Here is an 11,933-nt window from a genome sequence, read left to right on the forward strand (position 1 = left end):
TCCCGTCTCACTCTGACTCGTGCTCGCCGATCACTTCTTTTCTTTGTTGTGCCTGGAGTGCTTGCAGCTGAGTGCGTGGCACGTAGCGACCACGGACAATACCTGACGAGAAGATCGAACCAGACCCCGAGACAGTGGCCAAGGAACCAGTCACGAGCCCACGATCTTGCAGCTCTCTGATCTCCGAACGCGGCATTCTACCTACGATACTATACTCCTACGCTTCTCCGAGTGATCGGCCGTGCCGCTTGAACTTTCTTATATTTTGCGGAGCTGCACACTGCCTAGGACACCCCTGAGGGCCACTCGTTGGCGGAGGGCGGAAGGCGTTTCATGCTGTGACATCTTTCGACAAGACGTTCTCCGAGGCACCAGTGTTCGCGTTGCTCCTCGCCAGTGCAGTTCCTTTTTGCTGCATGCATCTTGGACACAACTTGGCGACATTTAATTCCGTACCCTTCGGCGTCACGCGGCTGTGCGCTGCTCGTCCTCCACACGTGCGCGACCCGGCGCCCGCTTGAGACGGCCAACGCTCCCACTAAGCCACACCGCATACCATGAATGGCCGCAATGCTCCGTTGTCACCAGTCTCTGTAGGCGGTAGCGAGTGGTCATATCCAATCGTCGAAAAGGACAGCCCTCCATATCAAAGCAACCAGGGCCAACTCAACACTCCGCCCGACTCCGCAGGACCGGTCAAACCGATGAACGCCAACTTCCCGCCCGGCCCCCGGAGCGTGGGCGGTAGCGGCAGCGTGGGCGGTCCCTCCCCGCCTCCGTCCGTCGGCGGCAGGTCCAGCGCCGGCACCAATCTGTATGCGAGAAGCGAGAGTGGCAGGAGCCAAAGTCAATCAGAAAATCAGGAACTGGTCCTGTCGGAACACTACTTCTCCCTCAAGCGCTTCCTCTCCGCGACATCCCGCGATGGAAACCCGAAACCTCCGCCGAACAAGGCCCGTGACAAGTTGCAGCGCCTCACCGGCGTCCAATTCCTCGAACTCAGTACCGACGTGTACGACGAGCTAAAGCGACGCGAGCTCGCGGCCCGGAGACCGCCGAATGCTCCACCCGGCACCGGCCCTCCCGACTATCTCTTGCCCGAAGAGAATTTCCACCCCAAGCGGAACCAGGCGCGCCAGAAGCTCTCCTCCCTCGGTCCCCCGCGTTTCCGCGACCTCGCCACCGATGTCTTCTGCGAACTGGAAAGGAGATTCCCGCGTTTCACCGCGGGAGATGTTCCCCGTGTGGGCAGCCCCGTATCCGTCCGCGGGGGGCCGCCGAGTCGGTCAGGGACACCGGTTAATGGAATGAACGGGTATCCTCCGAGGGGTCAGAGCCGACGGCGCCCCTCTGAAGCGAGCTCGGTGCGGAGTGGGCGCGGGATGCCGACCCCTATGAATGGCAACTTCCCTATGCCTCCATCGCCGAGCGTGATGAGCGCAGCAAACGGCGACTACGGGCGGCCGATGCCCAAGCAATTCCAGAGCAACACGATTGTTCCGAACAAGAGCACGATGGTGGAGGAGGATGACGATGCTCTCAGCCCGTTAAGTCCGGATCCCAACGCACCCGATGCGTACGGGATGGGCGGGGTCCCAGACAACCGGGGCAGCAACCGGAGTGCAGGGCAATCCGAGGTTGGTATTCCGCTCTTTTCCCCGCTCAGGGTGCTAATGAGTCCGCGCTGACCCGAGCTCATTGCAGGCCGACAGGAAGCTTATTGAAGAGTACGAGCAGCAGGTCAAGGATCTTCGAGAAAAGCTCGATAATCTGGAGGACACGCTGAAGAAGAAGGATGACGAACTTAATCGCGTGCTGGACGGCGAGCGCTCGAGAGCGGCTACGGCAGACTCGGAGAAGAAAGAGTGGGATGATGCGCGTGCGCAGCTGGAGGACAAGCTCGCAGAGGCTCAGGAGCTGAATGATTCCCTGCAGAGGGAGCTCGACAGGATCCGGGGCGAACACGAGAGTGAGACGCGGCAACTCAGGGAAGAGATCGAGCAGGCCCGGCAGGCTAGCAGCATTAATAGCAATATGACGTCGAGCGGGGCTGGCGACGCGGAGTTGGAGAGGGAGAACAAGGCGCTGCGCATGGCGCTGGAAGAGCAGGAGCAAGTGACGGAGGAAGTGCGGCGGGAGGCTCAGGAGTTTCTGCGGGAGATGAGGATGATCTCGCAACAGAGCGGCGCGGCCTGGGAGCGGCAGTCGGAGCTGGAGAAGACGATCGAGTCGCTCGAACACGAGGTGCGGGTGTGGCAGAATCGCTACGCGCGCACCAAGACGCAGCTGCGGGATCTGCGCGGCTCCTCGGCGGGTCTCACGGCCGACCAGGACGCGGCCAAGTACGTTCGGGACAAGGGCTTTGTGGAGGACAATGGGCTGGTTAAGGACATCCATGTCACCAAATTCCAGCTCGCCATCGACGATTTCTTGCAGCGGGCACGCGCCGACAATCCGGAGCGGCTGATTGACGCTATGAAGGCGGTGGTGGTCAGCGTCCGGCGGATCACCAAGGACATCGATGGGTCGGCGCAGAATGGCGAGGCGGCGATGCAGCACCAGAAGCTCAAGTCTCGCGTGTCGTCTACTGCCAACAACCTGATCACGGTGTCCAAGAACTTCGCCAGTTCGGCGGGCATCTCGCCAGTATCGCTGCTTGATGCAGCGGCATCCCACCTGGTCGCAGCGGTTGTGGAGCTGCTCCGAGCCGCCAAAATCCGGGCCACGCCTGCGGACGAGCTAGAAGACGACGACGACGGGACCGTCACGCCGGTAGACTCGACTGCCTTCTTCTCGCCGCGGAGCAACGGGCAGAGCCAAATATCGAGCATAACGTCAGTTCAAGACTCGCTACCGCCGCCTCCCCCGTTCCAGGGCCTCGGTCCCAGGAGCCGGGCCAGCGCGGATTCATCTAGCTACAGCCCGGTCAGCTCCCCGCGGGAATCATACGCCAAGGGTGCGGCGGGTAACGGTTCCACCACGAATGGCAGCGAAGGCGGATATGGGAGTCTGAACAAAGCGCTACCAATCATCCCGAACGGGAGCGGAAACGGCAACGGCCTCTACAACTCCCGCCAACAGCAGCCTGACAGACGGACCGAGGACCTCAAGATCTACCTCGAGGACCAAACAGCCGTGCTCGTGCAGACGATCCAGAACCTGGTCCAGCTGATCCGCGACGACGCGGACATTAAGCAGGTCACGGAGGAGATCAACGTCATCACGGACGTGGTCGGGCAGGTAACGGCCGAGACGGAGGCCATCGGCGCCGACGGCGTGGAGCTGGTCAAGCGGCTGGCGTCGTGCCGCGAGCGGCTGGCCGAGGCGGGCAAGCGCGGGCTCGACCTGGCATCGCAGGGCAACGACAGCCAGAGCCGCGAGTGGCGCATGTGGACGCAGACGCTGCCACCTATCGCGTTCGAGATCGCGCGCGAGACCAAGGAGCTCGTCCAGCGGGTCGACCGGCTTGTGCTGGATGATGGCGCTGATGACTTTGCGTGATGAGGGTACCTTTTTTTTTCTGGTTTACCTCACCGCCTGAGATTTCTTCGGGATATCCGTTTTATATTGTTCGTTCTCACCTGCCAGCTGCGTGGTTCAATTCTGCCATGCCTCGGTGGTATCATCCAACGAACTATGATCTTGCCTTGATTTGTTCTTTCTCTTCTACTAGGCCCCCAAAAGTTGGGAATATGTTGATGTATTGTATATAGAATGGAGCGGGGGAAGCAGCGCATCATTTAACGCCTCCCTTAGTGATTGTCTTGTTGAACAGATGATGGGAAGATGACTGGAAGGGGAACTCCGATGTTTGACGACGGAGGAAATTCCACCTAGATATTATGTACTACACATGAGTGCAATGGCACAATGTCTTTCTTAATGTCTTCTCTTAATTGAGGCATGGAGAGAAACGCGAGGCAAAGGCTACTAGTTGTTGCAGTGATATATTGATTCCTTCTCGTCTGCTGAGTACCATCACTTTTACCATGTGTGTTCTTTTACCATGCCCGTATCTCGAAAAGACAACCGCACAACTCCTAGTACGTGTGGACTGCGGAAAGAGACGGCGAAGCCGGAGCGGGTTCGGCGGCGGTGCCGCAGCGCAATCTCCGGTGACCGGGGCCTTTGCCTCCGGGCGCAAGGCAGCCTCGTCGCCAAGCCAACCGGCAAACATAGTTACTAGTAACGATCGCGAGCATTCAAAATATTGCCACTCTACAATGGACCAACAGCGGGATCCAGCGTTACACAACGGAGAGAGCGCAACTTGATACAAGTACAGTGTATGCAACGGTGGGCAGCGGTTCGCAGACCTATGTAAAAGTGTCGGGATGTGGGATGTGGGAGCGAGCGTACAGGAAGGCACGACCGTGCCCAAAAGAGGAGAGACGGGAGGGGAGGCGTTGGCGCCCAAAATGAGCTGCAGCTAGCATCACAACGTCCTCGACTCCTCCTCTCCTTCGTTCCAATCATGTTTCGGTTTCGCTCAGCCGCACAGCAAGCTCCCCTGCCGCGGCGAATCATTAACCGAGCTGAACGCCACGACCCATTCCGCATGAGATCAAGCCTTGACAAGAACCGCTAGTGCGAGCTATAATGAGCTTGAAGATGCATGAGACGACACTAACGTTAGCACGAGGCAGACTGGCAATGGATTCCCGCGACGGCTGCGTGAGGATAAGGGCCTGGCATCCCCTGGAGCCGCAAGGATCTCGTCGTTCTGCTTTCTCTTATGTTTCTCCCTTGGTTCTGGACGCCCGCTGTTGTCCTCGACACCCTTCTGTTCCCAAGTGCTTGTTGACCACTTGTGTGTGGACTTGTGGACTGAGATCCCTCACGGCACACACACCAGCAGCTTCACCATGAGCAATCCTCAGTATTCGGCCGTCCGGCCAGAGGGACGGGAACATCTCCTCGACTACCCGCGGGGCTTCATCGCCGTCAGAATAGTCCAACTCGCGCTGGCCTTCCTGATTATGATCCTCTCCGCCTATAGTATGTTACCCTATTTATTTTGGCACACTACAACTGAGAGCCAGCAAGACGGCTAACGGGCAACCCAGCCAATTCCCTCCTGTCGTACGACGGCAACGCGTTCATCCTCGCTGTGGTAAGTCTCGCTTGCTTCTTGTGTGCCAGGCAGCCAGCAATGCTAACGAGGGATGCCCAGGCGGTTATGAACATTGTATATTCTATCTACCACATGGTCGCCCACTTTGCCACGCCCGTGATGTACAACTATTGGGCCATCCTCGGCGTCGACATCTTCTTCGTCGTGATGTGGCTCTGCTCCTTCGCTCTGCAGGCGGCACGTGTCGCCTATTTCTACGACTATTACAGTGGCTACAGACTGGGTACTGGCGACCAGGCGTGGCTGGGAGCGCAGGCGGCCGCAGCGGCCTTGGGCGCTGTGGAATGGTCAGTTCTTGCCCCCTTAGTTCTCCATCTTTCGCACCCATCCTGGCTAACTCGGGCTCCAGGGTTGTGTTCATCGTCGCCCTAGTGATCCATTCCATCCGCCTGCACCGGCACCGCGCGGCCGGTGGGCACTGCATGCCCGGCCAAGCACCCACTCCCCCAGGGCCAGCACCTGCACCCGCGCCTGCGCCTGCACCTGCACCCGTGGCCGCTGCAGCCACAGCCCCCTACGGCGGCGAAAAGACCGGTGTCCCGTCCACCTACCCACCTCAATACTACGCGCCCCAGCCGCAGCAGCAGCAGCAGCCCGTCGGCAATCCCGAGTATCAGCAGCAGTTCTCCCCCCAGCAGCAGCCGCAATATCCTCCTCAGGGGCAGCAGCAATATCCTGCTCAGGGACAGCAACAGGCCTACCCACCACAGCAGGCTGGCTACCCTGCACACGAGCAGCAGCAACAGCAGCAACAGGCTTTCTATCCGTCCCCATCGCCCAGCCCGGCGCCGATGTACGCACCGCAACCCCAGAACCTACCTGCTCAGCTGCCCAGCGATAATTCGCCACAGCATTTGCCTGCCCAGCTGCCTACCAATTCGCCTGTGCCTCCACAGTTGTCCAACAATTAACAAGTGGATGGACTAACTATACCCTAGGAGGAAGAAGGGGGGTGTTTTGGCTGGTAGTGAAGCCGCAAGGGTGAATGGTTGTTTATGAAACGGGCAAGGGAGTAGTAGTGTAGTGCAAGTTGGTTTGGAATGTGTTGCGGATACCCGTATTGTGCTTTGTGCTATCTGTTTAATCAACAACGATATTATCTGGAAAGCCTGTAGCCGCACCCTGGAATGGTGGTCTTCACGATCTCACCGGCGGAAATGCCTTGAGAAGGACAAAGTCTAGGCTCGAACTCTATATAGCGCTGTCCGCTTTTGGTGTTGAACTATACTAGTACCTATATGTCATTCCCGTCGTGGTTTCCAAGACCACCGTCAATCCATATGGACCCGGTGCCGCGAATACAAGCGCCAAACTAGATACTTCGGTATGTATGCACCTCAGACACACTCCAGTCTGTACCTTATGTAACACATGGACATCTACCAACCCGAACCTACCTACTACTAGTTGCCACCTCACAACCCATGCGCAGCATTTCGAATCCGGCTCTCGATGATATCCACCCACCTCTCGGCATTCGACCAGTCCTGGTTGTCGATACTCTCCACCAAGCCGGGGAAAACAGCTACTCCTACCCGTAAGCATTCATATCACACTTTTAGGGGGTGGGGCGATTAAATAGATAAAAAAATAAATAAAAACAAGACTTACCACCAGCATAACCAGTCCACAACCCCGGCGCAAACACAACATGCTTAAACCACGGCCGGCCATCCAAGCCCTGCTCAAACAGGAAGCTGCGCTCGAGGTACTTGTACTTGGTGTTCACCTTGCGTATCTCCAGCCCCAGCTTCAGTTTGGCGGGCCATTTCCACCAGGGGAGGTGGCCGCGGCGAACGCGGTCGCGCAGGCGGTCGGCGTGCTCGTCCAGGCTCACGGCGCGCTTGGTTAGCTTTTCTAGAGCACGGTGCAGCCGTTTGAGGGAGTGCTTGAATGACTCTCCGGATGCCAGGCTAAAAGGGGTAAGAGAGCTGTTGTTGTTGTTGCGGGTGCCGCCGCGGAGTTCGAAGTATAGTTTGTCATCGGTTACAGTGGCTACGTCGATCTCCGTGGTTGGGGAAAGAGCGGCGTTGAGTTTGTCTTCGACCCTTTGCACGTAGCGATCTAGAGCGTGTGCATAGTCGGCTGCTCGGAAGGAGATCAGCGGCAGGTCGGCTAACTGGGCCGTGATCAGCCCCAGGACTTGGGCCATGGTCCGGTGATACACGAAGCCTGGGTCGCCGAACTTCTCCATCCAGTAGAAGCTGTCGTAGTTGCTGTGGTAGTGGTACACGGGCTCGCCGGGGCCGGAATCGAAGCCGATGTCGAGGGACGGGATGCCAGCGAAGTCCTGGAAGGCGGTGAAATCACTGCCGCTGCCCATGGTGCTGATGCGCTTGTCCCAAACGTCGTGCACGGTCTGGCCTGGGACGGTCTGGTTCGGCGACGGAACGGCTGCTGTTGCTGCGTGGATGATGTTGTCAAGCAGGGGGGCCGCGGATGCCTTCAAGTGTGTGCCTCGGACTGAGACATCGGTGTTCTGTTCGTTGACATTCTTGTTAGCAACACTTGGAAAAAGGTTGGAGTCAAGGAGGAAGTCTCTTACGATGTAAGCCACGTTGGCGTCTCTTAACCACGGGAGGAATTCCTCCACCCACTCCGTCGAACCAACGAGGCCATACTCTTCGCCGTCCCAACTGGCAAACACGATGGTGCGGAGCGGTTTCCACCCCTGACGGACAGCCTCTCCAAACGATCGGACGACCTCGTTCAGCGTGGCAGATCCGCTGTTGGGGTCGCCGGCCCCTCCGGCGATCCACGCATCGCGATGATTACCAACGACTGGACATTGCGGATTAGCGAGATGACTCCCAGCTTGATTAGATACCGGAGATCACTCACCGATAACTTCGTCCGGGATGGTGCCGTTAATGACGCCGATAACGTTCCACAGAGGCGTTGTTATATATTCCTGCTGGTTGTATAGATTCACAACGACATCGTCAGGTGTGGGCCCAACATGGTAGTGCACGCCCTTGTACTGCAGGCCCGTGTTGCGGGTCCAGTACTTGTTGAAATCCTCAGCCTTGGGGCCATGGCCGTTGAGAGCCTTCAGGATGGGCACGGCATCGGCGTATGAGATGGGAATGGATGGAATGCTTGGGATGGCCGTATGCACCGGCTGGCGGGGAGCACCTGGCTTAGAAGGATAGCCGGGGGTCGTCCTGTCAAGGTGTTAGCAGGTCCCGGTCCCTGGAAAAGGCAACAGGGGGGAGTTGCATTACGGATCGCCTGGGGCAAAACTGAGGAACTGGGTGCTTCCGCGTTGCACGCTGCTCGGCTGGCGGGCTGGTCCGTCCGGATACACCTTGACTCCCTTCTCCTCGGTGACATCGCCGTCATCGCCCGGGTCGCTGTACAGGATGACGCCGAGCATGCCGAGCTCCTGTGCACGCTTCACCTTCAGCCCGCGGAAGATGCCGCCGTAGCGGGCGATGGCCACTTTGTCCTTGAGCGTGACATTGGCCCTGACCAGGTCCTCGAAGTCCTGGTAGGTGCCGTAGTTGACGTAGACGACGGGGCCGGTGACGTTTCCGGAGGCAGAGTAGCCGTGGAAAGTCGGGATTCGGTCGGGCAGGCTGCTCGTGGGGTCCTCCTCGATGATGTCTTCGGTCAGGGATGCTTCGAAGGACACCTTCCAGGCGGGGGCGCCATCATCGTGCTTCCCGCTCTTCTCTCTCTCCCTCTCCAAGAGGGCCAGCCGATGGTCGACCGGATAGTTGATGTAGACGTCGTACGAGACAATATCGGCCTTGATGCCAAACGCCTCCCACTTGGTCTTGGTCCACAAGGCTTGGGAATAATTCTTGCCGGCAAGATGGGGCCCGGCCGTGTAGTACCTGCTCCACTCCTCAGCGTGCTTGCTGGACGGCGTGTCGAGGAGGATGCGCTTCAGCTGCTCGTAGTCCACTTTCCTCTTGCCGCAGCCGGGCCATGTCCACCTGTCATGGGGATCGTGATGCGAGTGGCCGTCCGGGAAGAAGGTTGACGACACGGCCACGGCAACCAGGAACCAGATCAGGGTAGAGGCCAGAGCGATGGTGCAAAAGCGACGCAAGACACCATGAGGGTACCGTGGCCGGCGCTCAGCCACCGGGACCCTGCTGAGGAGCGGGGTCCGCTCTGCAGACATGATGGCTGTTGCCTTCCTTTTCACTCCTTTCAGTGTGAAGTCAAGCTGCTGCTTCGGTGTGAAGAGTCAGTGAAGGAGGTCTGCATTTGAATGCCGACCAAGTTAGAATTTACATGATAAGTTCCATTACTCGCTTCCTGGAGATGGCGGGAAGGGTGTGACGCAACATGGAGAGCTGGTGTTGTGCTAAGGCAACTGCCGTTTCGGGAATAGCGCTAATAAAGGTACCTAATTGATAAGGCGGGCTCGTACTTAGCCTGCCAGTGGGATCTCTCATTTTCCCCGCATGAGGCAGGCGCCGACGCTCCAGGTTAGGGTTATCTATAGCCCCTTATTTTCTACCGCCTGGCATATCTCCCCTAATATTACACCGCAACTTCACCACCACCGACGACATCACCAGTTCAACACCACGAACCATATAACAACTAGAACGCCAGCTGGATGGCAAGAGATGGCCCGAGCTAGCGCCTGAGCAGCATCTAGCAAAAAATCGTCTCATCAGCCAGACCCGAGCTAGACCTACCACACGCTGCTTTTGGCCGCTTTCGCGAACGTCCATGTTGATACGGTCGAGAAGGCCAGGGCCGTCTGTTGGCCAAGAGAATGAGGCATTGCGCACAGTCACGTCGACCTTGTCCTGACTGTCGCCCGCCGGGGCGAGCTCTTGAAGCTCTACGTTCCCCGTAGGGACGGCCGGCTGTATATCGGACCCATCTGTTTTGGCATCGACGCCTCTGAGAGAGCCTGAGCTGTGACAAGGAATGATGACCCTGTGCTCAGCCCTCGGAGCCTTTGACAGGAAAGCCTGGATTTTGCTGAAACATCCCAAGGCGGCACTGGCATCTACAACAGCTTCGAGCATCCAGAACAGTGGCTGGCCCAGCAAGACGATTAGGGACAACGAGGTGAACATCCTCGTGGCGTTCAGAGCCAGACAGTCCTGGGTCCCTCGAATCGATGGCCAAGAAGGCAAAAGCGGCGACAGCGGACAGAAGTGCTAGCACCTGAGCCGTGGCAGACACGACGGCACCCATCATTCGGAAAAGGGGCGGCTGCATCGATTTCGTCCTTCCGCAGCTAGGCGATGCTGCCCGGTGCCGAGCCTTTGGCCCAGACCTGACAACTTGATGCTCTTCATGTGACAAAGCATTGTCGATATGTGATGCCTAACGCGTGCTCTAGAGCGATCCGTCATTTGCGTATACTGACACGCGCGCACACACGCATGCACATATATAGAGTGCTATTCCGATCCGATATACACCAGGCCGTACGCACCGACGAGACTGTATCCAACCGTCATACTCTCGCCGGTGTCTTGCAAACACGCGAGCAATCGGCCGAGAACTGGAGGCTGACAGATGGTGAAGGCTCTTCGCTCTCGACATGGACGAACACGGATAACCAATACGGCAGGCAGAAGGGGACGGGGGAGATGGGGGAGGGGCGACCACCTAATGATTTGATTGAAAGGGAAGTTCAGAAGTCGGGATTGAAGTATGCTCCTTGACGCCTAGCAAAGGAGATGATATCACGGGTTGCTTTTTCGGACTAGCGATTGATTCCACGCCGGGCTAAACGACGTCCATGCTCTGGCGCTAATAAGCAAGTTTGCCACAGGCATGTTTAAGCAACTTCCCAGGCGACATGGCCTAGCGGTTACGGGGGTTCGGTGCCGACCACTGGCCGGGGTGAACTTTGGTGACCGAGAGGTCATCAGTTCGAACTGGACCCGGTACCGGATTCTTTCCCGCAATGGCCAGGACGACTGGGATTAAAGTAGCCGAGCCTCCTTCCCTCTACGGACGGCGGCCAAGTCGGTTACCATTCTCTTTTTTCATTTCGTCCACTCGATCGATGATACCCTTGAAAACTTTTATTTTAGAGTTTATGTGTCTCGATGTATACTAGGCCAGGAGTAACAGTCTTGGGACCACAATGCCTAAAAGAGGCCATTTAAGGGTCTTCAGACATGACACGATCAACCTGTGCTTTGGCTAAGGGCCTCACTACCTACACAGCTCGTCTTTTGCTGAGCCGATGCCAATCTCCCACTGCACCCCACGGGCACATTACCCGTATCCCATGCATGCCAAAACGCCTTGTGCAGGACGGCAGCAGACAGACAAGGATTTGTCGAGCAAATAGAGGTCACCAGGCTGCAAAACACCACGGAAGCCGAGTCAGAGAAGCGGGTTCATCTATCGAAAACAGGCCCTTATTGTACAGGCTGCTGGTAGCCTCCGGGTTGGTCCGGCTGGGTCTTTGGCGTCGGATAAAGCTGTCATTCTCGACCGCCTCCAACACCAACAGCACCGCCCTGAGGGCAAACGAGGGTGGTGAAGAGGGCACAGAGAGTGCTTGACATGCCGGATTGCCAGAAGCTGCGGACAGTGGAGGCATCCAGGAGTAGGGATACGAGGAGATAGGCATTCAGGATGGAAGAAGGCCGCAGCGACTTGGTATTCTCTACGTAGGAGAGGCCACAGATGAGAAGGCTAGCGGCAAAGGAGACGCATAACGTAGCAAGCGAGATAGTACGGACGCGGCCCAGAAATGGGGACTGGGCTGCCCATACAGCCATGAGAACAAGTTGGATTGCGGCAAAAACAGCAATGGCAGCAACCTTGGAATCTTGGATAGACGGAAAAGGTCGCCAGCGAC

The 11,933-nt window shown here is 57.7% G+C and overlaps 4 protein-coding genes across 4 annotated transcripts; 2 read left to right on the forward strand and 2 right to left on the reverse strand.

Annotated features, from left to right (window-relative positions):
• Positions 1 to 140: 140 nt before the first annotated feature.
• B0T15DRAFT_38418 (uncharacterized protein) lies at positions 141 to 3,754 on the forward strand. The gene is made up of 2 exons (XM_062864268.1): positions 141 to 1,637; positions 1,705 to 3,754. The coding sequence occupies exons 1-2, from the start codon at positions 558 to 560 to the stop codon at positions 3,499 to 3,501; spliced, it is 2,877 nt and encodes a 958-aa protein (XP_062726226.1). The 5' UTR covers positions 141 to 557; the 3' UTR covers positions 3,502 to 3,754.
• Positions 3,755 to 4,865: 1,111 nt separating this feature from the next.
• Positions 4,866 to 6,045, forward strand: B0T15DRAFT_507123 (uncharacterized protein; the record flags this gene model as incomplete). Its single annotated transcript, XM_062867629.1, has 4 exons — positions 4,866 to 4,998; positions 5,043 to 5,113; positions 5,174 to 5,421; positions 5,484 to 6,045. 4 exons carry the CDS (start codon positions 4,866 to 4,868, stop codon positions 6,043 to 6,045), a joined length of 1,014 nt encoding a protein of 337 aa, XP_062726227.1.
• Positions 6,046 to 6,309: 264 nt separating this feature from the next.
• Positions 6,310 to 9,469, reverse strand: B0T15DRAFT_518552 (uncharacterized protein). Its single transcript, XM_062868372.1, has 5 exons — positions 8,359 to 9,469; positions 7,976 to 8,298; positions 7,680 to 7,915; positions 6,746 to 7,613; positions 6,310 to 6,659 (listed from the first exon to the last, which is right to left on the reverse strand). Exons 1-5 carry the CDS (start codon positions 9,264 to 9,266, stop codon positions 6,550 to 6,552), a joined length of 2,445 nt encoding a protein of 814 aa, XP_062726228.1. The 5' UTR covers positions 9,267 to 9,469; the 3' UTR covers positions 6,310 to 6,549.
• Positions 9,470 to 9,558: 89 nt separating this feature from the next.
• Positions 9,559 to 10,182, reverse strand: B0T15DRAFT_571021 (uncharacterized protein; the record flags this gene model as incomplete). The annotated part of the gene is made up of 2 exons (XM_062870847.1): positions 9,559 to 9,730; positions 9,793 to 10,182. 2 exons carry the CDS (start codon positions 10,180 to 10,182, stop codon positions 9,695 to 9,697), a joined length of 426 nt encoding a protein of 141 aa, XP_062726229.1. The 3' UTR covers positions 9,559 to 9,694.
• Between the last annotated feature and the right edge of the window lie 1,751 nt (positions 10,183 to 11,933).

Source organism: Chaetomium strumarium, assembly GCF_033439665.1.
Source record: "Chaetomium strumarium strain CBS 333.67 chromosome Unknown B0T15scaffold_1, whole genome shotgun sequence".
Taxonomy (NCBI): domain Eukaryota; kingdom Fungi; phylum Ascomycota; class Sordariomycetes; order Sordariales; family Chaetomiaceae; genus Chaetomium; species Chaetomium strumarium.

Bases quoted from the DNA above. Each gene is read 5' to 3' on its own strand.
- B0T15DRAFT_38418 (XM_062864268.1), top strand. From the start codon at position 558: ATGAATGGCCGCAATGCTCCGTTGTCACCAGTCTCTGTAGGCGGTAGC. The intron at 1,638-1,704 runs GTTGGTATTCCG...AGCTCATTGCAG, and splicing joins GGAGTGCAGGGCAATCCGAG to GCCGACAGGAAGCTTATTGA.
- B0T15DRAFT_518552 (XM_062868372.1), bottom strand. From the start codon at position 9,266: ATGTCTGCAGAGCGGACCCCGCTCCTCAGCAGGGTCCCGGTGGCTGAG. The intron at 8,299-8,358 runs GTAATGCAACTC...ACACCTTGACAG, and splicing joins AGTTTTGCCCCAGGCGATCC to GACGACCCCCGGCTATCCTT. The intron at 7,916-7,975 runs GTGAGTGATCTC...CGCAATGTCCAG, and splicing joins CATCCCGGACGAAGTTATCG to TCGTTGGTAATCATCGCGAT.